General features: G+C 41.9%; 1 protein-coding gene across 10 annotated transcripts in view; it reads right to left on the bottom strand.

Annotated features, from left to right (window-relative positions):
- Window positions 1–8,711: 8,711 nt before the first annotated feature.
- OSBPL3 (oxysterol binding protein like 3) overlaps window positions 8,712–22,197 on the bottom strand; it is a 176,460-nt gene continuing 162,974 nt past the window's right edge. For all 10 annotated transcript variants that reach the window (XM_081800386.1, XM_081800393.1, XM_081800385.1 and 7 more), the window contains 4 exons: window positions 21,134–21,278; window positions 17,227–17,353; window positions 15,872–15,994; window positions 8,712–12,538 (listed from right to left, as the gene is read on the bottom strand). In XM_081800386.1, coding sequence (XP_081656512.1) covers window positions 12,442–12,538; window positions 15,872–15,994; window positions 17,227–17,353; window positions 21,134–21,278 — 492 coding nt within the window. In that variant the 3' untranslated portion in view covers window positions 8,712–12,441. The remainder of the gene's footprint in view (window positions 12,539–15,871; window positions 15,995–17,226; window positions 17,354–21,133; window positions 21,279–22,197) is intronic.

Below are 22,197 nucleotides of genomic sequence, written 5' to 3'. Positions count from 1 at the left end.
GACACCCACTTGGTGTTGAAGGACTGGTGAATTGGTTGGTGTTAGAAAACACTCCAGAAAGAACCTGAGAGTAAAGTAAGCAAAGAGATGAAAGCTCTGAGAAGGAATAAAAAAGAAATACTAGAGGTCAGAAACATTGTAACTGAAATGAAGAATGCCTTTGATACACTAATTAAATGGACACAGGTGAGAAAAAGACTGAAAAAAAAGGAACTGAGGAGCCAAGAACTGTAAGACAGTGACAAAAGGTATAACATATATAAGAATACCAAAAGAAGAGAGAGAATCAGAAGAAATATCTGAAGCAATAACTGAAAATTTCCCTAAATTAACGTCAGACACCAAACCACAGATCCAGGAAGCTCAGAGAACACCAAGGAGGACAAAGGCCAAACAAAGAAAAGAAGAAAAGAAAAAACCTTAAAAGACCCACACACAAAAAAAAAACAAAAAATAAGCCCAAAAAACCCCCCAAAACATAAAACAAAACAAAACAAAACCAACTAAACAAAAAAATTACACCTGAGCACAGCATCCTCCAACTGCAGAAAACGAGAGAAAGAAAAAAATCTCGGAAGAAGAAAACATAAGGCATGTTAGGTAGCGGCAATGCTAATGCAGAAAAAAGTCAAGAGAGGACTAAAGAGTTACAGAGGGAGGAGGGGGAAAGGTTTGGAATTTTCCACAGAGTGGCCAAGGAAGGCCTCCTTGGAATGGAGGCCTTTTAGTCAAATTCCTGTGAACTTTGGAATTCATGGACACTTTAATAATGCTTTTCTTTATTTGGAGCCTGTAACAGGTCCCATGGTACAGTTGGAGGGGTGTAACCAGATGGCATCCTGGGCCTTGGGCAGGTGACCCAACTTTCTGGGCCTCCAGTCCACATCTCCAGCTGAGCTCCTTTCCACAGGACTTAGAGCTGCAAGGACCACTCTGTCCCCAGCTCCTCACGTGGCTGCCCCTTGCTTATCTTCGGGTCTCAGCTTCAACTTCATTTTCTATTGGCAGCACTCCCTGACCCACAGCCTTAAGAAGGTCTCTCTTATTTATTCTCACACCTTTCTTCCTAGTAAATTTCTTAATCGTAATTAATTCATTGGTGTGTAACTACCTAATGTCTGTTTTTCCTGCTAGAATGTAAGCTCTGTAAGAGGGACAGCCATGCCTCCCTCTGCTCACTGCTACATCCCCAGAACCTCTCAGAATGTCTAGCACGGAAAAGGCGCTCCACAAATGTATTTTGAATGCATAGGTGAATGAATGAACAATCAAGTGGCTGTTGCTTAGAGATCATTCTAGATTAAGCAAATGGCACAGTTAAGGAATGCGCATATATTCGGTGTCTGATAAATGACAGCTGCTGATTTCATGGATGTATTTCTCATCAGATGCTAGTAGTTCCCGTGACTAACTTGGTTTTATGTCTTTGCAAAAGCTGTTGGGATTTTAGGACTGGGTTTCCATATAGTTCAGCAATTTTTTCAGAAATCCAGGTCACTAGAATTTAGAGGGGCTTTTTTTTTCTGGTTTGTTGCCTCTCCTGCGATATGCTAATGCCTCTTATTAAAAAAAGGTGGGGGGGTGCCTGGGTGGCTCAGTCATTAAGTGTCTGCCTTCGGCTCAGGTCACGGTCCCAGGGTCCTGGGATCGAGCCCCGCATCGGGCTCCCTGCTCGGCGGGGAGTCTGCTTTTCCCTCTCCCACTCCCCCTGCTTGTGTTCCCTCTCTCGATGTGTCTCTCTCTCTCAGATACATAAATAAAATCTTAAAAAAAAAAGGCCATGACATGAGACTTAATCTTAGAAGATGAAGAATCCAATAGCCAGGGACTTGGGTTATTTCAAACAATAAAACACCCAATACCATTCAAGGACCTGTGGGGATGAGATGAGGCCGACAGGAGGTGCCGGTTAGGGTACAGGATTGAATTGTTATAGGACACCATGCTCTTGAACCCTGAACGGCCTTTGTGGTCTGGGAGGCTGCCGTCAGCAGCAGTGTACAAGATGACACGCAGCAACAGAATAAACTTTTCTTTTCCCACCTCCATTTCTGAAGAGTCTGTCTTTAGTCTCCTGGAAACTCATCAGTGACACTAAACACATGTTTTTCATCTTATTTTCTTTATAAACACAATTCCAATCAGGCACTTATAATTCTTGGGTAGAAACGAACCCAGTGTTTAGTTTTACATTGCTGTTTAAATCACTTGGGCTATAATTCTATTTCATGGTTTAGACATCTCAACTTACATAGCCAGTATCTGAAGCACTTTGAAAATAATTAAGTTTGATAGGGCTTAAGATGAAGTACTATTCTTATTCTTTCACATTTTAGTGCCAATTATAAATCCATATATCCATGGCCTTCATATTAATATAGCTTATGACTAATTCACTTTAATTTTGTTCATCTTTGATGGCAATTCACATTGTTCTTCCATTTACTGATTTGTAATTGGTTCTTGTTTTCATATGTTTTACGGAGACTCTCAGCTTCAGATAGATTAGGCAGATTGAAAGAATTTTTAAGACTAACAGTCATAGACATATTGTAATTTGTCAGTATAGCTCCCTCTCTCACCCACCTTTACAAGTTAAAGGCTTTATAGGGGCGCCAGGGTAGCTCAGTTGGTTAAGTGTCTGACTCTTGATTTTGGCTCAGGTCATGATCTTAGGGTCATGAGATCCAGTTAAAGGCTTTAGCGGCCTTTCTGTTCCTTCTGAAATAGTGATGGCATGGGCCGTTGGGTTTTGCAGAGCCAGGGAGCTTACATACATACAGATGGCAGGAACTCTTCCTAGAATCTAGTATGCTCCTTCTGAGTTGGTCTAACTCCCTTTGTCAGTTGTGGAAAGCTCTGTGACTCCTGTTTCCTGGGGTTTACCAGAAGACTCAAATGTCACAGCCACATCTTCTCTTGTTCCCAGTACAACCGTCTCCTTGGTTATTCTTCATTGTTTCTAATCTCTTTTTATCTTTTAATTTCCCTGTGTTTACATAGATGTGTGCCTCTTAGATGTACAAATCTCTTTGGAAAGTATGTGGGGCCTAGGTGAAAAACAAATCATCCTGCTTTCTTTAGGAGGGGACTAGATGGTCTTTCTAAGACTCTCGTCTTGTAGCAGTCTGAGTGATGAGGGGCTCCAGGCACTGTCTGTCCTCTGTCTCCCCCATGACTCCCCCATGACTCCTCCAAGGATGCCCTCTCTCTCCAAGTCATTTCCTGGCAACATCACTCATTTGCCACTTGCCACAAATAGTATCATGGTCACTTGCTTGACTTTTTAAAGCATTCATATTTTACCTGGAACCCTCAAACCAGAACCAGGACCTCCCCAAAGATTTCAAGCATTTCCCAGGATTTCAATCTCATCCTCACGTCTGGCTTTGAGATCCTGGGTCTGCAAACTCACCTACGCTTACCTAGTCCCTCCTGTCATTGGGGATGATCCAGCTACAGAATCAGGTCCCTGTCTTTCATTCACACAAATATCACCTCCACAAAGCATGTGTGTGTGGAAGATGTTACTAAATGCTTGGGGAAATAAAAAGAGCTTACAAGAAAACAAAACCAAGCAACTAAAAATTATGCAGTAGGGGGCACCTGGATGGCTCAGTCGTTAAGCGTCTGCCTTCGGCTCAGGTCATGATCCCAGGGTCCGGGGATCGAGCCCCACATCAGGCTCCCTGCTCAGCGGGATGCCTGCTTCTCCCTCTCCCACTCCCCCTGCTTGTGTTCCCTCTCTCGCTGTGTCTCTCTCTGTGAAATAAATAAATAAATAAAATATTTCAAAAATAAATAAATAAATAAATAAAAATTACACAATAGGGGGTGCTGGCATTTTACGGTCTCTGTGATTTGTCTTCTGCCGAGCCATAGTCTTGGAGTGTCATGGTGTTTTTTCAAGTTAATTTTCCCGATGAAGACAGTTCTCCTCCTAAGAGGAATTCCAATACCAGGTTTCGTGGTAATTGTTCTCTCATTCTGTTACACAATATTATATGGACACATTATCTTCCTACCTCTGTGTTAAGTCTAGGAAGGCAAAGACCTTCTTAGAGCTTTCCTAATTATTCAGGAGAAGGGAAGGGCATGAATAATGGCCATCTACTGTGTGGCAGACAGTCTGCTAGATCCTTTTCTACGTGTTATTTTCTTTACTTCTGTGCTGTGATGTCAGGGTGGTTATCTTCTTTTCATTGACTTGGAAACTGAGGCTCAGAGATTAAATAATTTGCCTAAAAATCACAGTGTTTGCAATGCAAAATCAACACAATTTGTGAAACATCTAGAATTCCATGATTCTTCAAGCTTGCAAAGTGTGGCTCAAGGTTGCTTCTCCCTTACTGCGTAGTCCCCTGCCGCCACCACCACCTGCCCCAACCTCAGTCTCCCTCTTGGAGTCTTTGCTAAGCATGTGCTGTGGCAAGGAAGAGCTCCTGGGTGCTGGCCACGTTGGTCGTGCTGATTAATCCTATGTGACTAATACAGTGGTCATGGTGGTGGTGCTTCTGGGAAAAGAGAAGACTCAGAAATGGAAAGATGGATTTTGTCTCTCACTGTGAGCCAGTTCCTGAGTTTAATGGTTATTTGTTTTAACTTTCTGTTATGAAAAATGTCAAACTTCAGGGTGCCTGGCTGGCTCAGTCAGTACAGCATGCGACTCTTGATCTTTGGGTCATGAGTTTGAGCCCCACGTTGGATGTAGAGCCTACTTAAAGAAAAGAAAAGAAAAGAAAAATGTCAAATATCTATCAAAGACAGAATAGTATAATAAACTCCCATAACCATCCATCATCCAGCTTCAATTATTACAAACTCATGGACAATTCTGTTTCATCTGCATCCATCCCTACCCCCTCCCAGCCACCACCATTTTATTTTGAAGCAAACCCTAGGTTTCATTTGATGACCAGGTCTTCGCCACCTCATCAATATTTGTTTTTATGTCATTAAAATTTTCAATTAAAAGTAAAGCCTTATTGGACAGACTTCATTAAAGCCTACTGGAGCAGATAGAAACTGCCATTGCACAAAGGGACCCATGAGATGGGCACTAAAAGTCTGCCCTGTCAGCTTAGTGTTGGCTCCCACCCTCACCACTCCGTGTAACATAAAATAGCAATATCCTCCAGGTTTGCCTCCCCACCGGGCTTGCATGTCTGTCTCCACACTTGTGTGTCTGGTACACTGCACATTTGTCTGTTTCTGTGCTCCTGTCTGCACCCCACCCTCTGCCCATGAGACTCTAACCTCCAGGAAAACAGAAACTTAATTTTTTCCTCTCTCTCCTGCATTCTGTATCATTGGCTGGATGAATGTGGGCAGGCAAAGGACCCTCTCAATAGGCTTTGTGACAACTGCTCACTCTTGGATAATTTTAATTCCAGAAAAGCATGATGATTCAAAAGCTGACAGCTTTTTCTGAATATGTGACATCATTCTTCCATGGGGCGAAATAATTCCCACTTTCAGGATAAAATAGAAAAGAATACTTTAAAGCAGATTCTGCAATTTGTAGGTAAGCTCCATGAGGGCCGGGACAGTGTCTGGCACATGCTTGGTGCTCATGAATATTTGTTGATCGACCGAAGAGCATTTCCACCTATTCTTGAGATCACAAAGTGGCAGTATAGAGAGAAACTTAAGGATAATCTGTCCATCTGCTGCTGGGGCTAAACGAGATTTGTAGAGGGTAAGTGACTTACCTACGGTCTCACCACTAACTAGAATCAGGTTTCCCAAGGCCCATCCCACGGTTCTTTCCCGTCCTTGAACTGCCTGTGTCAGCTTCAAAGACCTGATGAAACCTTTGGAAAACAAGTTCTTAACACTTGAGAAGGGACAAGCGTGTTGGGGTCACATTGTTTGCATCTCATTCTGTAGCAGAAGGAGCTAGATTTGGACAAGTCAGCGGTATGTCCCCAGACTGCTATTGACTAGTCGTGAAAGTTGGGTCAAGTTGCATAACTTCTGGTCCTCAGCGAACTCATCTGTTAAATGGGGATGGTCTTCTTCAGTCCCTTCAGTGCTGTCTGCTAGGACTACCCACCCTTTACCTCCTGGCTCCAGGCGGAGGAAACCCCAGCTATTGTGACACATCAAAAATTTCACTGTGATGTTAGCTGGGAAGCAGTGTTGTAGCTTCACTGGCTTGGAGGGGAACTGTGAGTCATACGTGGCACATCCCCCCCACCCCCCAGCCTTAGCCTTCCCTGTCGCCAAGCCCTCTTGTTCTCTTCACTGTCTGAGGTCTGTCCCTCCTTTCAGCGCACATCTGTGAGGCCCCATCACCTCTCCCCTCAGCACATGGGTGTCCTCTATATAGAGCCTCTTACCACACTGGTTGTTGACCAACCTACCGGCTCCCCACCAGACCAGAAACTCCTCAAGGTGGAGGACTGTGTAGTCCCAGTGTCTGGGACCACTCCTGGCTGGGCAAATGTTTTCAAAGAATCCATCCCGGCAGCTGCTGACTGCTCTCTGTGTGCAAACCCCTTTTAAAGTACCCATGAGGCGTCACAGGAGAAAGAGGTGACAAGGCCCTTATCTTGACATTTCCAAGATGGTACAAAAGCAGTATGTAACATTTCATGAAAAGAAACATAGTTGTTACCAACATGCTACTTTTAAAGACCTAGAACAATTATAAAGTTAGAAGGTGGTGTCTCAGCTCAGTGGTGAGCAAATGCTGGTGAACAGAGTATGTGGGGCTCTCTGGGAAGTGTGTGTGTGTGTTTGTGTATAAAATCACCCCCACCAGCACATTATCCAAAGTTGAGAATCACTGCTGAAGTTGATCGATCTTTCCTAGTCTGGTATCTGTTTAAATTATGGCATTTAATAAAGAAGAGAGGCTGCCCTTAGCTCATCAAAAATTTGACAACAGCCATATCACAGAGAACCAGAGTTTGTTGGTTTTTTTTTTTTTAATATATTTTTTTTAAAGATTTATTTATTTTTGAGAGAGCGAGAATGAGAGAGAGAGAGAGTACATGAGAGGGGGGAGGGTCAGAGGGAGAAGCAGGCTCCCCGCTGAGCAGGGAGCCCGATGCGGGACTCGATCCCGGGACTCCAGGATCACGACCTGAGCCGAAGGCAGTCGCTTAACCAACTGAGCCGCCACCCAGGCGCCCTGTTGGTTTTTTTTTTTAAAGCACAGTTAATTACAATTCATCCTTGGTAAAATAACTAGGAGCCAAAATAATTTAACAAATTCTATCCTCTCAAAAAAAAAAAAAAAGACTCTTAAGCCTATTTACTTACTGAAGATTCCTCTCAAAGCCCAGACGTGAACGCCTCCAGTCAGTGTAAGATCCAGGTGCTTGTTCTTCTGTTTGCCGAGCCCCCCACCCCCGCCTCGCCCCGCCCCGGCTGCCCTGCCCTGGGGGCTGAGCTGTTAGTTCTGGGCTTCATGGGTTCGGCCACCAGGATGGCGGCCAGAGGAGACAGAGATTGGGATAGTTCTAACTTCCTCTGGGCTGGATTTTCTAGCAGAGGCCAAATGTCCCTCCACTCCAGCTGCCGATGGCCCTTCCCCTCTTTGGAGCTCCAGCTACTTCCGGGTGGTGGTAACAACTTCCTGCTGTTAATAATATGCCTTCAATCTGCTAGAAGCCCGCAAGTAGTCCCTTCATTTTCCTCTCTTGAACTACCGGAGTTAGATTCGGTTTCCTGCAGGGACCCCAACTACTAAGTCCATGAAAAGAAACCCTTGTCTGGGTGTGGAGGAGGACGGTGATGTCTTGATTTGCGGGTTACTCGTGGCCATCAAGCATGTTAGTGCTGGTAGAAAATTGTATGACTAAGTTTGTAAACCAATGACCTGGAACCCGTACCTCCAGATTTGATTGCCTCCTCAAAGCTGACACCTTAGGATGCTTAAAGACCTATTTCAGCAATGGCTAACATGTTAAAATATTCTGAGGTTGCTTGTTAAGATTTTCTTTAGTGTTCATAACCCTATTTTGAATAATGTTGGAAAATGGCCCCCCTCTGATGACAGATTTGATTCAGATCAACAGGCAATATCAAACAACACATATTTGAAAATTGGCAAGAATTGCATTATGTTTCCATGCAAATTTCACTGATTATCTTCAAAATGTCTTTTATACCTTATTTTTCTTTTCTTTTAAGCCAGGATCCAATCAAGTTTCATAAATTGTTTTTGGTTGTCTCTTTAAGTGTTTTTAGGAATACAGAGATGTGAGTTTATGCACATAATTCTGTGATCCACTGTCTCATGTACCATGATAAATATGTCAATGAATCGGGTGGGTCTTTAGTGAAGGCTAAGAATGTTCCTGGCATTGCAAAGGACACAACTTGCATATGGGAGGAGGAGATGAGTCAGTCATTCATAAGGGCCATTAAATTGGTATGAGCAGTCAGCGTTTTCCTTTTTCGTGTTGGGGCACACAGAAAAACCTCTTTCCATAGTCTGCTGGGGTAAACACAGGGCGCTCCTTGGGGGCTGTCTGGGGCTCCAGCTGCCTCAGGTCCCCCTCCTAAGGGCTGAGGGACCTACATTTGTAGTATGGCAACTTTATGGTTTCCCAGTTTATGTCCCAGGGTATTCTTATTTCAAATCTCTATCACTTTAGATAATCAGGCATGTTTCTTCCTCAAAAGAGCCTAGCTTAGCGTCTTGTTCCCCTTCAGCAGCCACTAATACCCATTAACCTGGAAAAACAAAGACAAAGGTGGCCCTTTTTCCATGTTGTTTATTCACCGTCAACTAGCTACATGAGGGGGATAAACAAATGAGTACGAACTTTTTGGGGAGAATGGGGTATATAGGCGGAAGGGTGGGATTTAAACAGAAAATAATCTTACACACAGCTAGATAGAAGATTAACAGGTATCCTTTTTTTTTTTTTTTTTTTAAAAGTATCCTCTGAGGGTAATGGAGGAAGATAAAATCATCATTAGCAACTTATCATTGCGTAACTCAAAACAAAAGTCTCAGAAAATGGTTTGCATTTTCTGTCATGATTTAAAGATACTCTTGTGATAAATATTTCCAACACAGAAAAATAAAGACTAACACCAAGTAACAGATTTATACAACGCAGAGGGAAGTTGAGCGCATGAAAATAGCTATCATCTGGTAGCAAAAATAGATTTATGCCAATGTTAATATCAAAATGAAAGACATTCAAATGAATTATGCCAATACATTGGAACTATTATTCCTAACATCATAAGAACAACTTTATTGCTCCTATTCGTAACTAAAAGGCCAGAGAAAATTCTATGATAGCTTGAGGGCATAATATAACTAACTCATGGACTATGTGGTAGGCCTACAGCAAGGTTCAATAGCCAAATAAAAACTTTATTCTTTTTCTTTTAGGGTTGACACTGTTTATAGTAGAATGAGACCACTCATCATAAATCTGGAAAATACAGATGAGGGACAGTCCTTGAAGCCCAAGCAAGTGATTTACTGGAAGTAATTAAAGGTAGAATATGAGAAAAGCAGCAGTTCAAATGAAGTAAACATGAAGAGATTTTTTGTTTTGTTTTGTTTTTTTAGCTTGTATATTTTTCTCTTCCAGAGAGCCCCACAGGAAGCACACAAAGACTGTGGGCTATTGGGGCACTCTAGGGACTTGATGGAGGATTGGACTGTTGGCCTAAAGTGCACTCTGGCTGTTTAGTTAGTCCCGGAAGCAGCCTGACTTCTGGGAGGTGAAGAGCAGGGAGAGTCGTGCTGGGATTCTGATGATTACATTTGACTCCGGGAAATACCAGCCGAGGCTCTGGCGCCTGCAGCTGGAAGGGATCTGCTGCCAGGCTACACAGGAGGCTGCTGGACTCTTCCAGAATGATCTGCAGCTTGGGGTAATCGATAGAGGCCACGGGCACATATGAAGTACAAGGTAGTCGACTGCCCACAGTCCCGTTTCCAAGAATATATATGTTAATTCGCCATCAATTTGGGATGGAATAATCAGGAAGAAAAGGGAGGTTTAAGCATGTATCTCAGATGGCGTAGTGATTGCAATGATTGAATTGGGGTTTTCAAAGTCTAGAAAGTTAAACTCTACCTCCATTCTTCCCAAAGAATGCCACGTTTCAGTTTTCTTTGTCTTAAAAGTAGAAAATGCCCCAGAAATACAAATGAGATGGGAAGGCGCTATTGAGGATAGGGACTGAAGGAAGAAAGAAGCCATTTCCCCCTCAAGGTAGTTTTAAGACTATAATAACAGGATGCATCACTAAGCTGTTTAAATTTCAGAAACGCCCTTTATAGGGCTGGTACTGACTCGTAGGTTTTTAAATTTGCATTTAGTTCCGTGTCATATTCTAATTTATCACCACTTCCATCTCAAATAAGATGACTACAATGGTGGTATTTGGTCCATTTATCCTTGTGATTCCAAAATAAAGCATAAAGTCAATTGAAATAACAGCAGTGGGACAATTAAAAAATTTCCAGATACTGTATGACAGAGCTACATGCATTCAGGCTGCATGTCTTGTTTTGTTGTGCTGGGTTTTTGTTTGTTTGTTTGTTTGTTTTTTTGTCTTTTTGGAGCCAGCTTCTAGAGGAGGCCTATTTAGTAGTCAGTATTGCTAAAAGTCTACATTTTCCTTCATAATTTGAAAACTAGATTTGGTTTTCCCTTGAGTATCCTTAAATCTACAGCCTGCTTTTTCCTGTCTGTGAGGAGGATTTGGATACATGCTTGAAAAGAAAAGAACAAAGCACATATACCAAAGAATTTGATTGTGTCATTGAAACTGCTTAGAAATGGAAATGATATTCACATTGTATTCATCTTGACTCCTTGATTTGGAAGGAATGAATGTAATATTTAATGAGCTATGTATTGTTTTTAAATGCTAATCACTTGCAGATTCCAAAAGGCTACTAACCCACTTTAAAACTCTCCATTTTGAAAATGCAATGCTGTCCAACTACTTGGTTATTTGGTGTGACACTGAAAAAATCATGCATTCTTTTTTACCATTATTATTCTACTTTTCATTTATAGAATTCTACATGCTCTGAAATGTTTTAAATATCCGTTAAGTGTTTTCTGGAGAAATCTTTTTACTACACCATTATACTTGATATTCCATAGGATTATTATGGACATTAGAGTAAAAGGCTTAAAAATTAGGCTTTGGTTTTAATGTAATCTGGGCAGAAGTTGGCATTGCTTTGATAACACTTCAACTACTGCACAAATTGTATTATTGTACTTTAACATTTAAAATGACAAAGTTTCTCCTTCTAGTAGTTATAATCTGTATTATTTAAGACTGCTGCAAAACTCACAAGAGTGAAATGAGTAAGAAGTATAGGAAAGAGATAAGTCAAAGCTTTATCAGAACACAACACAAAGGAAGAACATCAATTCTCTACATTTATCTATAAGGCAGATGGTCAAACTTTTTATACAAGATCTAAAATATGGTGTTATTAAGAGGTAGAAAACACCAAAACAGTATTTAAGAAAAACTTGTTGAGTTATTTAAAATAATCAGTTATTTTGCTAAACTTTTAGAAAGTCAAACTGTTGTGTGGAATGCACTGTACGTTTTAGACTAAACTGGAACATTCCATACTCAACAGAGCTGTGGTAAAGTGTGGGGAAACTGGGGGTGGGAGTGAGATGCGAAAAACAGTTTAACTTGTCAAGAGTTCCGTTCTCACTAAGGAGAAATCTACTGTGTCTCTGGGATGCCCCTATAGCATTTAATTAATGGGAATTTCTCAGACTGATGACAATTTCTCTGTGTAACAGGGTACACTTTTGCACATAAGGCAATACTCCTCTAGTGAGGGATGAGCTCAAATGCTTTCTCCTCTTCAGGAAGGTGCCATATCTATCTGATAGAAAAACACACATTCCACTAATCTTATACCATCCTCCCAACCACCAAAATGCAAATGCAAATATTTTTCAGACTCCAGCACCAGCAGAATTGTTCTGTATGAGCAATTCAAGAGCTGTCGGAGGCAAAAAGATATCTGAGCTACCAAATTAAACCTGGGTAGCTTATGCATAAGTGAGTAACCCTGGGTATCCGTATTTCTTAATGCACCTGGGAGAGATAAATTTTTTTCTCCAACACAATTTTATAAGGCATAAATTTAATTTGAATTTTCCTAACCTTTGGAAAATTAGTGTTAAAGCTTCTTTTTTAACCCACACGTTAACATTCAATCTTTCATTTTTATTAAATAGTTTATATATAAAATGAAATATCAAGGTGTTCTACGTTCATATAAACAATCGTGATAACATTTGAAATTGTAAAGAAACCTACTGAAAAAATACATACTTAAATACTTACAATGCTAAGCTAAGCACAGGCGATCATTCTAAGTAATTTCTTTTAAATACACAGACACAGGTGTGTGGCTTCGGAAAGCAAACACAGGAGAAGTAGAAGGGTGTATCATTCTTCTTTCCTTTTTCACCATAAGACAGGATGGTCCAGTTTGGAAAAACCAAGATCTTTTCTAAGTTCCAAATAGGTGCCGTTGCTCACCCAGGAGTCATCGTTGGATTTCCTGCGAAAGATAAAAAGAATTTCTTGAAGGCTATTGAAAATACTGTCATATCCCCTCTTTCCCTTTCCCTCTTTTCTTCCCCCCCACCCTGGGCCTGGCTGTCATTCCACGTGCATATACAATATCCCTGACAGTCTCATACGGGGACTGTGAGGGAACAGGAAGCCCGGAAACGATTTTGTTACTTCTGACTTCGGCTTCTCAAACTTAGAGGCTGCGAAAAATGGTGCTTCAGAGAGAAGCATGGATAAGGGAAGAGTCTGTCATACATAAAACGTGGCTGGGATGACGGCCACCACCTTGGGTGTGACTATGTAAAAGCTACAAATCAACCAGGTTGTTCATATCAAGTTATAAGTTAGCATTAAAAACAGAAGGAATTAGAAGACGTAAGAGTCAGGAGAGAATAGCCTTGGTTCACTATTCTTTGAATAGATAATATATTAGATAGATAAAAATTCAGAAGGTCCAAAAGCGTGGATAGTAAAAGTCTTCTTTCTATTCCCATCTCCCAGACTCCAGTCCTTTTTCTTCAGAGGCAACGATCTTAGAAGCTTCACTCTTTCAGAGAAATTTCATGCATGTATGAGCATGCATGCATACACACCCACACTCCACCCCTCTCCCATTTTTTACACAATGACAGCCCTGGATGGCGTCCTACCCCTTGAGTTTTTGACATAACAATATCTACTGGAGATCATTTTCCATTGTCACAATAAGGTCAGCAAACTATAGCCCAAGGGCCACATCCAGCCTTCTGCCTACCTTCGTATTATTGCGTTTTTTTTTTAATTGAATGAACATACAATGTTATATTAGTTTTAGGTATACAACATATTGATTCAACAGTTCTATACATGTCATTATATCAGTGGTCACCATAGTAAGTGTAGTCACTGTCTGCCACCATACATTATTATAATATTATTGACTACATTCCCTGTGCTGTGTTGTTCATCTCTGTGACTTATTCATAGGTAGATCCCCCTTTAACCTTAATCCCTTTTTACTGGACCACCACCATGCCCATTCGCTTCACTATTGTCTATGGCTGCCTTTATGTTGCACAGTGGGCTTGGGTAATTACCACTAAGACCTTACAGCCTGCAGAGCTAACAATATTTACCATTTGTCTTTTATAGGACAAGTTTGGTGACTTTGGCAGTAGGGAATCCTGATTTCTTTTTAAACAGTTGCATGATATTCCATTGTAGAAATGGACCACAATTTAACAGGTACCTTACTGGTGAGCCTTTAGGAGGTTGTTTTTAATCTCTAGCTATCAGAGACATGTTAATAATAATATGATAGACATATACCCATATGTAATTTTGTATGCACGTGAGTATAGTTACGTTAAAAATTCCTGTAAGCAGAACTGCGATGTCAAAGAGCGCATTCATTTGTAATTTCGTCTGATATTTCATGTTTTAGAAGCAAAAGCGGACAGTGCCTGTTTTCCCATGCTCTCGGGGACACAGATTTTTGTCACACTGTTTTCCCTCTTCTAATAAAGGGATGTGTCTAAAAGGAGCCGGTCTGCCTATCAGACACTTTACTATGACCCAGAGGAGCCCGGCTCTGTCCCAACTCTAGTTTCCACTTGGAATTCCCGCTGACGGGCCTCTCGGTCACCTCTCTGCCAGGACCACTACTGCTGAGGATTCTTGCCTTTTCTCCAGCTCTTTGCCCCATCCGATACTCTGATAATTTCACAGACAATCCAGAGGAAAAATAGCTAAGGCCACCTGGCTGTAGCCGTGTTTGGTCCTTTTTCGTTCCATTCTAGACGGTTGCCACAACAGCCTACGTAACATTTTATAAGTTTGTATTTAAATGTCAATTCCTTTTCCATAGAGCTCCACAGACTTTGTGAAGTCATTTTTGATGCTTTCACATTAGGTCGAATTGATGAATCTCTCTTCCTAGTTCTTGAGACAGCTTAGTTACCTGCAAGTTTTAATGATCCTAAAAAATACTGCAGTGAACATCTTTATAAATGTAATTTCCCTTGTTTAAAAATGACACTAGATGATCTATGAAAGAAAAAAAAAGAATTGGCCTACTTAAGGGTATATGTGTATGTCTATCAATTGATCAGTAAATCAACGGATCAGTCTGTTCATCTATCCATTTATCTATCTCTTGCCTTTTAAAAAAATAGTTTAAGGTGTCTTGTTTTTAAAATATTTAAACACAACCAATGAATCATTGAACACTATCAAAAGTTAATGATGTACTATATGTTGGCTAATTGAATATAAATAGAAAAATAAAAATAAATAGAATATTTAAACAAAGTTATGAATATTTTGGGATGAAACTCTGGCCAGTGCAATAATCTTCATTTGCGTGTAACCGGAGTTTGTGGAAATGATCAGAAGGGACCTGACAAAATCCACAATGACTCTAGGGGAAAAAAGCATTATATTTTGGGGATAAAACATCACTTGTTGCTATTTTGCCGTTTTGAAATACATACTTTATTGCTGCTGCTGCAAGATGAGGAGCTAATTCCTGTGGTCCATTAAAACACAATGACAACCAAAAACAAAAAAAACCCCCAAACAACAAAGCTCTGGCTGCTCTGAAAAGTAAGAGAGGGGTGGAACCGGCAGGGCAAGAATCGACTGCTTTCCTCTGTGGGCCTCGTTTGTTTATTTATTTTTTTAAGGAACAAACAAAAAAGCCCCCCAAACCGTACAGAGCCCTGGCATGTAGGCAGGAGGGCCAGGCCCCAGTCCAGGACATTTCACTGGGGCCTTCTGTAGATATCTTCTCAGTTACTATGAAATGGGGTGGAGCGCCGATGGCCTCTGATGCCCCTTCTAAATCCCTTTTTTTTTTTTTTTTAAAGATTTTATTTATTTGACAGAGACAGCGAGAGAGGGAACACAAGCAGGGGGAGTGGGAGAGGGAGAAGCAGGCTTCCCGCCGAGCAGGGAGCCCGATGTGGGCCTCGATCCTAGGACCCTGGGATCATGACCTGAGCCGAAGGCAGCTGCTTAACCAACTGAGCCACCCAGGCGCCCCGCCCCTTCTAAATCCTTACGTCTACTTTTAACAAGACCTTGAATGGCAAGTTATTTTAAAATGAATAGTAAATGTTCCACATCCAAACTGAAGTGTTCTGGAACTTCTGCAAACCAAGCATCAGACTCCTTGCACGTGCCATTTTTCCAGAGGAGAGGTTTTAGCACTCCGGATCAAGAAAGACGCCAAGAACGCTCGCATTTGGGGAGGGGATGGGGGCGTCCCCTCCCTTCGTCCAGAAGCCTCAGGTGTCGCCAGTCCCTGTCAGCCCAGGACCCGCGTGATGGGCGCGCGCACCTGAAAAACCGGGGCTGGTGCTCCACGCAGTTTTCTTCTAAGACCCGCCGCCTTTCTCTCTGCAGCTGTTCGATCCTCTGCTTTTGTATTTCAGCCTCTTCTATGTTCCCTTCTTCGAGGAACCTGGGGCAGCGAGGGGGAAAATAACGGAACACAAATTCCAAGAAAATACTGTCATTGTGACTACTCGAATTGTGTCTAGAACTGGAGATTCAATATGCTTCCCTATCCATAAGAACCCTCTCCAACCCTAAAAATGGTATTTTGCGGTACTTAGGGAAGATATTCTTTGTGGAATTGGTGATACATACGTGGTTCAAAAAATTGTATCTATAAAAAGGAATTTGTCCCTTTCGTCCCCATCTCTCATCCCACCTGCTTCCTCACCACTCCCTTTCCCGGGAGCCTCAGAACACATCAGACTGTTGAATCTTTGCTGGCTGGTAGGTGAAGAATTGGTATGTCAACATGTTTTTAAACATATGCATTTCTTTCAGTGAGACTGAGCATCTTTTCATATGTTTATGAGAGAGCTGCAGTTCCTATTTTGTGAACAGTTCATTTTCCTATGTCCATTTTTTTAATGAGTTCATCTTGATTTCTGGAACCAATTCATGAAATGAGTTGCAAACATAGATTTCTTAGTTTGTCATTTATCTATTTAATTCTGGGTATGTATATATATGTATATATACACTTATGTATATGTGTATGTATACACATATGTATATATACACATACACACACACAAAAATATAAAAATATATTAAAAATATAAAAATATATATAAATGTATATATATTTTTTTTACTTTGCCATGAAGAAGGGTTTTTTTTTCTTAAATAAAGTCAAATATATGTATATTTTTTTCCTTTCTGGGTTTGGAGTCTTAAATTAGGTCCAAGGGCAGAGATAATTATGTCCATTTTACAGAATAGGAAACCAGGACTAAGAAAGTTTACACAGCTTATTGCCAGCAAACGTAGGATCAGAAGTTAGATTTTTATGCACCAAAATAATTTAAATCTGAGGGGTTAGGGAGCTGGGTGCTTTTCACTCTTTCAGATACACAATAAGTTCTGTATTATTGGATGCAATAAAACTCTTAAAAATAAATACTTTTTTGGATATTTCGATTGAAATAAGCCTCTACTGATGAATAAAGGTCAGGCCACCCGTAGAATTAAGCTGGGCTCCCTTCCTTCCAGGACATGATTGCTGCAAGGCCCCCGAGGCCTCTACTCCTGATGACACTGTCTCTCTCGGGCACCTCTGGTGGTCTGGGAGTTGTTAGTAAGACTTTTCATAAGGAGTTTTACATCTCTGGAGATAAAGATCTTTTAAAAAGTGCTTACCTTTGGTCTGGTCTAAATCGAGTGTCAGTAGGTGGTAATAAAGACTTTGACAATGGGTCCATTTCATTTAATTCCAGGGCAAACTGTGTGAAGCCATAATATTGCTCATAGCCCTTTGGCATGGGATCTAAAAGAAAAAGAAATCATTCATCTCTAACTTGCCTTCCATTTACATTACATTTTAATTCCTTCACCTTTTTCATCTCAGATCAGCTATAATTTTTCTCTCTCAGCTCCAAATCCTCCCATTTCTAGTAAAGTATTCTGGCTAACAAACTGGTGGTGAATGTTCCTCTATAAATCTTTTTCTCTAGAAGTTTTCTTCTACCTACAAGGATCAGACCTCTTTTGTGTGGCCATGTAGGGAATTCATGTAATGCCATTTAGTTTTTATACTGTGTAAGCTATAAAAATAATTTGTTACAAAAATAAACACGTTAAGGGGCGCCTGGGTGGCTCAGTCGTTAAGCGTCTGCCTTTGGCTCAGGTCATGATCCCAGTGTCCTGGGATCGAGCCCCGCATCGGGCTCCCTGCTCTGCGGGAAGCCTGCTTCTCCCTCTCCCACTCCCCCTGCTTGTGTTCCCTCTCTCGCTGTGTCTCTGTCAAATAAATAAAATCTTTAAAAAAAAAAAATAAACACGTTAAAAAGAACTCTGGGTCCATTTTTTCCGGACGAACAAGACTCTCACTCTGGAGAATCCATTTTTCATTTAAGAGATGTCAAATCCTCCTGGAACTCTGTCTAGTTCCTAGAGTAGTGTGGAAGCCATAGCAAGTGGTCAAGGTTATTCTTTTCTTCCATGCCTGCCCTTCTTTTTAACCAATTCTTGTCCCTCCAAATCTTACATATTTAAATTTAAATCTAGTTCAGCTGAAGCCAGGAGTAAACATGGGATTATACCAGCAGAAATGCTGCCTGATGTGAAGGGGACAGAGAAAATGGGACCGAATGAAGTAAGGCTGTTGGACTACTGCCATTCTACAGGATGGGACCATCCAGCTCTCCAGCTGCGAACATGTTGTTATCATTCAAGTAAAGGGAAGAACGAGTGAAGGTGATTCAGAGATCATCAGAGCTGCCCTTCCCACCACAGGCCCAGACTACACAGGCCAGGGGCGGAGGGGAGGCTGCCTCCACTTTCAAAGGGTGGGGCCACTGCTGCAGTTTCGACCTGCCATGCTGCCACCACCCAGAGCCTTGGGGGCCTTGGGAGCAGGGCCACTGCCCCAGCGGATCCAGAGGGCGGGGCATTGAGCCAAAAATTATCATCTGCTGTCTTAGGATCTAATGGCATTTTTCTTTTTTTTTTTAAAGATTTTATTTATTTATTTGAAAGAGAGAGACAGCGAGAGAGGGAACACAAGCAGGGGGAGCGGGAGAGGGAGAAGCAGGCTTCCTGCCGAGCAGGGAGCCCGATGCGGGGCTCGATCCCAGGACCCTGAGATCATGACCTGAGCCGAAGGCAGACGCTTAACTGACTGAGCCGCCCAGGCACCCCTAATGGCATTTTTCTTACCGGGTTTTGGACTTATCTGGTAGCCATCACCCCTTTCTTCTTTCCTATTTCTCCTTTTTGGAATGGGAATTATCCTACGTGTGTCCTGCCATTGTATTTAGAAGCACATTTTGGCTTCATGGGTTCACAGCGGAGAAGATGAATTATACCTCAAGTCTTACCCATACCTGATTTAGATGATATTTAGCTGAGACTTTGGATTTTAGACTTTAGAGTTGATGCTGGAATGAGTTAAGATTTAGGGGGCTGTTAGGATGGAATAAATATTTTAAGAATAAGGGTGTAAGAAGGGTGTGGTTTGCGGGGGCCAGGGGCAGTGTCATGGGCTGAATGTTTGTATCTTTCCAAAATTCATATGTTGAAGCCCTACCCCTTCATATGGCTGTATTTGGAGAAGGAGCCTAAGAAAGGAATTGAGGTTAAATAAGGTCGAACGGGTGCAGCCCTGATCTAGTGGCTGACTGCAAGCCAAGAACACGCTCTCACCAGAACCCAAATTTGCCAGCACCTTGGTCTTTGATTTCCCAGCCTCTAAAACTGTAAGAAAACACATTTCTGTTGTTTAAATCACCCGATCTGTGGTATTTTTTATAGCAGCCCAAGTGGTCTAATCCAAGTGTATTGCTCTAACTTGAATCCCAACTAAAAATCAAGCTTAAAATACCAAGTTTCCATATTGAGTAAACCAAATGCAGGCTAATAAAATCCACTCCTAGCCTAGCAGGAGTTACTCTCATGTACAAATACAAACACTTTCCCTGAACTATTCTGCAAACCCAGTTTTCCAAGCTTCAGGAGTCCTTTCTGTCTAATTTTAACTCTAATTCTCCATGTACCCTAGTCATGAAAATCGTAGCAACGCTTCCTACTGTGCCTTCAAAAATCCAGCCCAGTCTCCCAACCACCGGAGTAAAGACAGTGGTTCTTCTTGAAGATGGGCCAGGGATGCTCATGGCCAAGGCAGAAACACAAAGTCAGTGAGCAACAACAACAAGCGTAACAGTTCACACCCACCGTGTGCTTTGTCAAGGTGCTACTATAACATCCCAAAGAGGAAGGCAATTTTCATCTCTGATACATACTTTAAGCAAAGGACAGTGAGTGTCTCTCTGAACTTCTAAAGCTTGGAAGGTGGCCACTGGTGCCAATTCATTCTGGCTTCATGGCCACCCCTGTGACCATATATGGTTGCTACCCAGTGAAAGAGACACTGTTGGTTGCTTACCCTACATTTATTTCCCTTTCTTACTTGCTAATGGGAAACTGATCTGTTCATGTGGCATTGTGTCCTCCCTTGGGGGTGAATCTAAGCCCACATGAATCTCTTCTGTCTACCCAGTTGCCCCTGAGTGGCTCAAGGATGGGTTTGGACCCACTTGAGGCTGACAAGACTTAATGATACATTTGCTGGGGAATCCTAGTAAATATTTCCTGAAAAAAAGAGAGACACAAGAGAAGACAACTCTTTTGTTCTCGCTTCTCTCCTGCTTAGTGACCTGTCACATGGGGATATGATATTGAATCATGATAAATGTTTTACATCCATGAGGGGACACATCACTGCCGTATTGGGACTGGAGGATTGTGTCGTCAGTGGTCTGTGCTCTTGACAAAGGTAACGTTGCCTGTATAACAACCGTGGGGCCATCCAACCCCTTACTTGTTAAGTAATAGCACACATCCTAATGGTTTAAGTTACTATTAGAATGGTTTTTTTGTCTTATTTTGATCAGCCTAAAGCATACTAATGGTGGTATTTCAGAACAATCATTTATAATATGGCCAAGACTTGGAAATATACTTATCAGATTAGAAGATGGACAAAAGTCTTAAAATGTTTTGGGGGACATGTTATGAAGGTTTGGCTTCCCTAGCCCTCCCCATAGCTGCTTCAAGGGCTCAGTATTTTCTAGAATTACAGGAGAGATCAGAGTGGCTAATGGTATTGGGTGAATCTGGGCGACCCCTAACTTTATAGAAGCCCCAGGTCACTCTACTTGTCTAGTAACAGTTTTCTCTTTATTCATTCTTACTCTAGAATGACCTCTTGTACTTCACTGCCACTGCTTCTCAGCGCCCAGGAGAGGCACAGGGGTGATGTGTGTAGCCTGAAAGACCTCCTCGGACAGAGTAACCGTGGATGAGCAATGGCTTTGTTCTGGGATGAAGAAGCCAGGACCTAGCAGACCACCTGAGGTGTTGGTGATAAGCATGAGGATGAGTTTGAGATAGGCCTGGTGAATGAAAGAGGGGCTGGTGGCTCGAACAGAGTTCAAAGCTGGTAGAGGCTGGAGACCCTGGATGGCGGACATTGATGCCAGCCCACCCGCAGTTCCTCTGGCCATGCCCCCCGACCCCTGGACCGAGACTGATTAACCGGGGTACTGACTCGCTCTCCAGACACAAGCGGACGAAGAGGAGCCACCGCAGTAGATGCTTTCATGCCATTTCCCAAAGAGCCGATGCACCGCTTTTCCATTCTTGTCAAATACTGTACCTTCAATCTCACGGGCATTAGTGCTCCAGTATTTCGCCTAGGATTCAAATGAGAGTTAGCGGTTTAGTACTTTGGAGTCAACTTATTACAGATATTAAGAGAGACACAAAAGTAAAGAAAAAAAAAAACCATAGGAATGATTCTACATTGCATATAATTTGCCAATTCTGGGTTCTGGCTTTTTTTTAAATCATATTTTTAATTACTTAATAAAATTTAACATCTAACCCTTTATTTATTTATTTATTTTTTTAATTTTTTTTTATTTATTTATTTGAGACAGACAGAATGAGAGAGAGAGAGCACATGAGAGGGGGGAGGGTCAGAGGCAGAAGCAGGCTCCCTGCCGAGCAGGGAGCCCGATGCGGGACTCGATCCAGGGACTCCAGGATCATGACCTGAGCCGAAGGCAGTCGCTTAACCGACTGAGCCACCCAGGCGCCCCCCTTTATTTATTTATAGTTTGCAACACAACAATCAACATTTGTGAGAGATACAGGTTTTCCCCCCTACTTTTGTTACATACAACATCAGAAGGAAAGGCTCAGGTCTCACACATCGGCCAAGTAATGCGGTTGTCTCTTAAACCCCCTCCCCCACCCCCACCCCCGGAATAGCTGTTCTGTGGATGTCACCATGGCTCTGACTATTACAATTTCAGAGAAAAGTAACTCATATATATTTTTTCTCGACAGGAACTAGACAGTCTTTTGTAAACCAGTAAAGGAGGCTCCTTTGTAAAGCAACCAATTTTCTTTTTTTTTTTTTTTTTTTTTTTTAAAGATTTTATTTATTTATTTGAGACAGAGAGAATGAGAGAGAGAGAGCACATGAGAGGGGGAGGGTCAGAGGGAGAAGCAGACTCCCCGCCGAGCAGGGAGCCCGATGTGGGACTCGATCCAGGGACTCCAGGATCATGACCTGAGCCGAAGGCAGTCGCTTAACCAACTGAGCCA

Source organism: Leptonychotes weddellii, chromosome 12, assembly GCF_054177405.1.
Source record: "Leptonychotes weddellii isolate Sample4059 chromosome 12, ASM5417740v2, whole genome shotgun sequence".
In the NCBI taxonomy this organism is placed as follows: Eukaryota; Metazoa; Chordata; class Mammalia; order Carnivora; family Phocidae; genus Leptonychotes; species Leptonychotes weddellii.
Note: the sequence above shows the minus strand (reverse complement) of the source record. Positions and strands in the feature narration are given on the sequence as shown.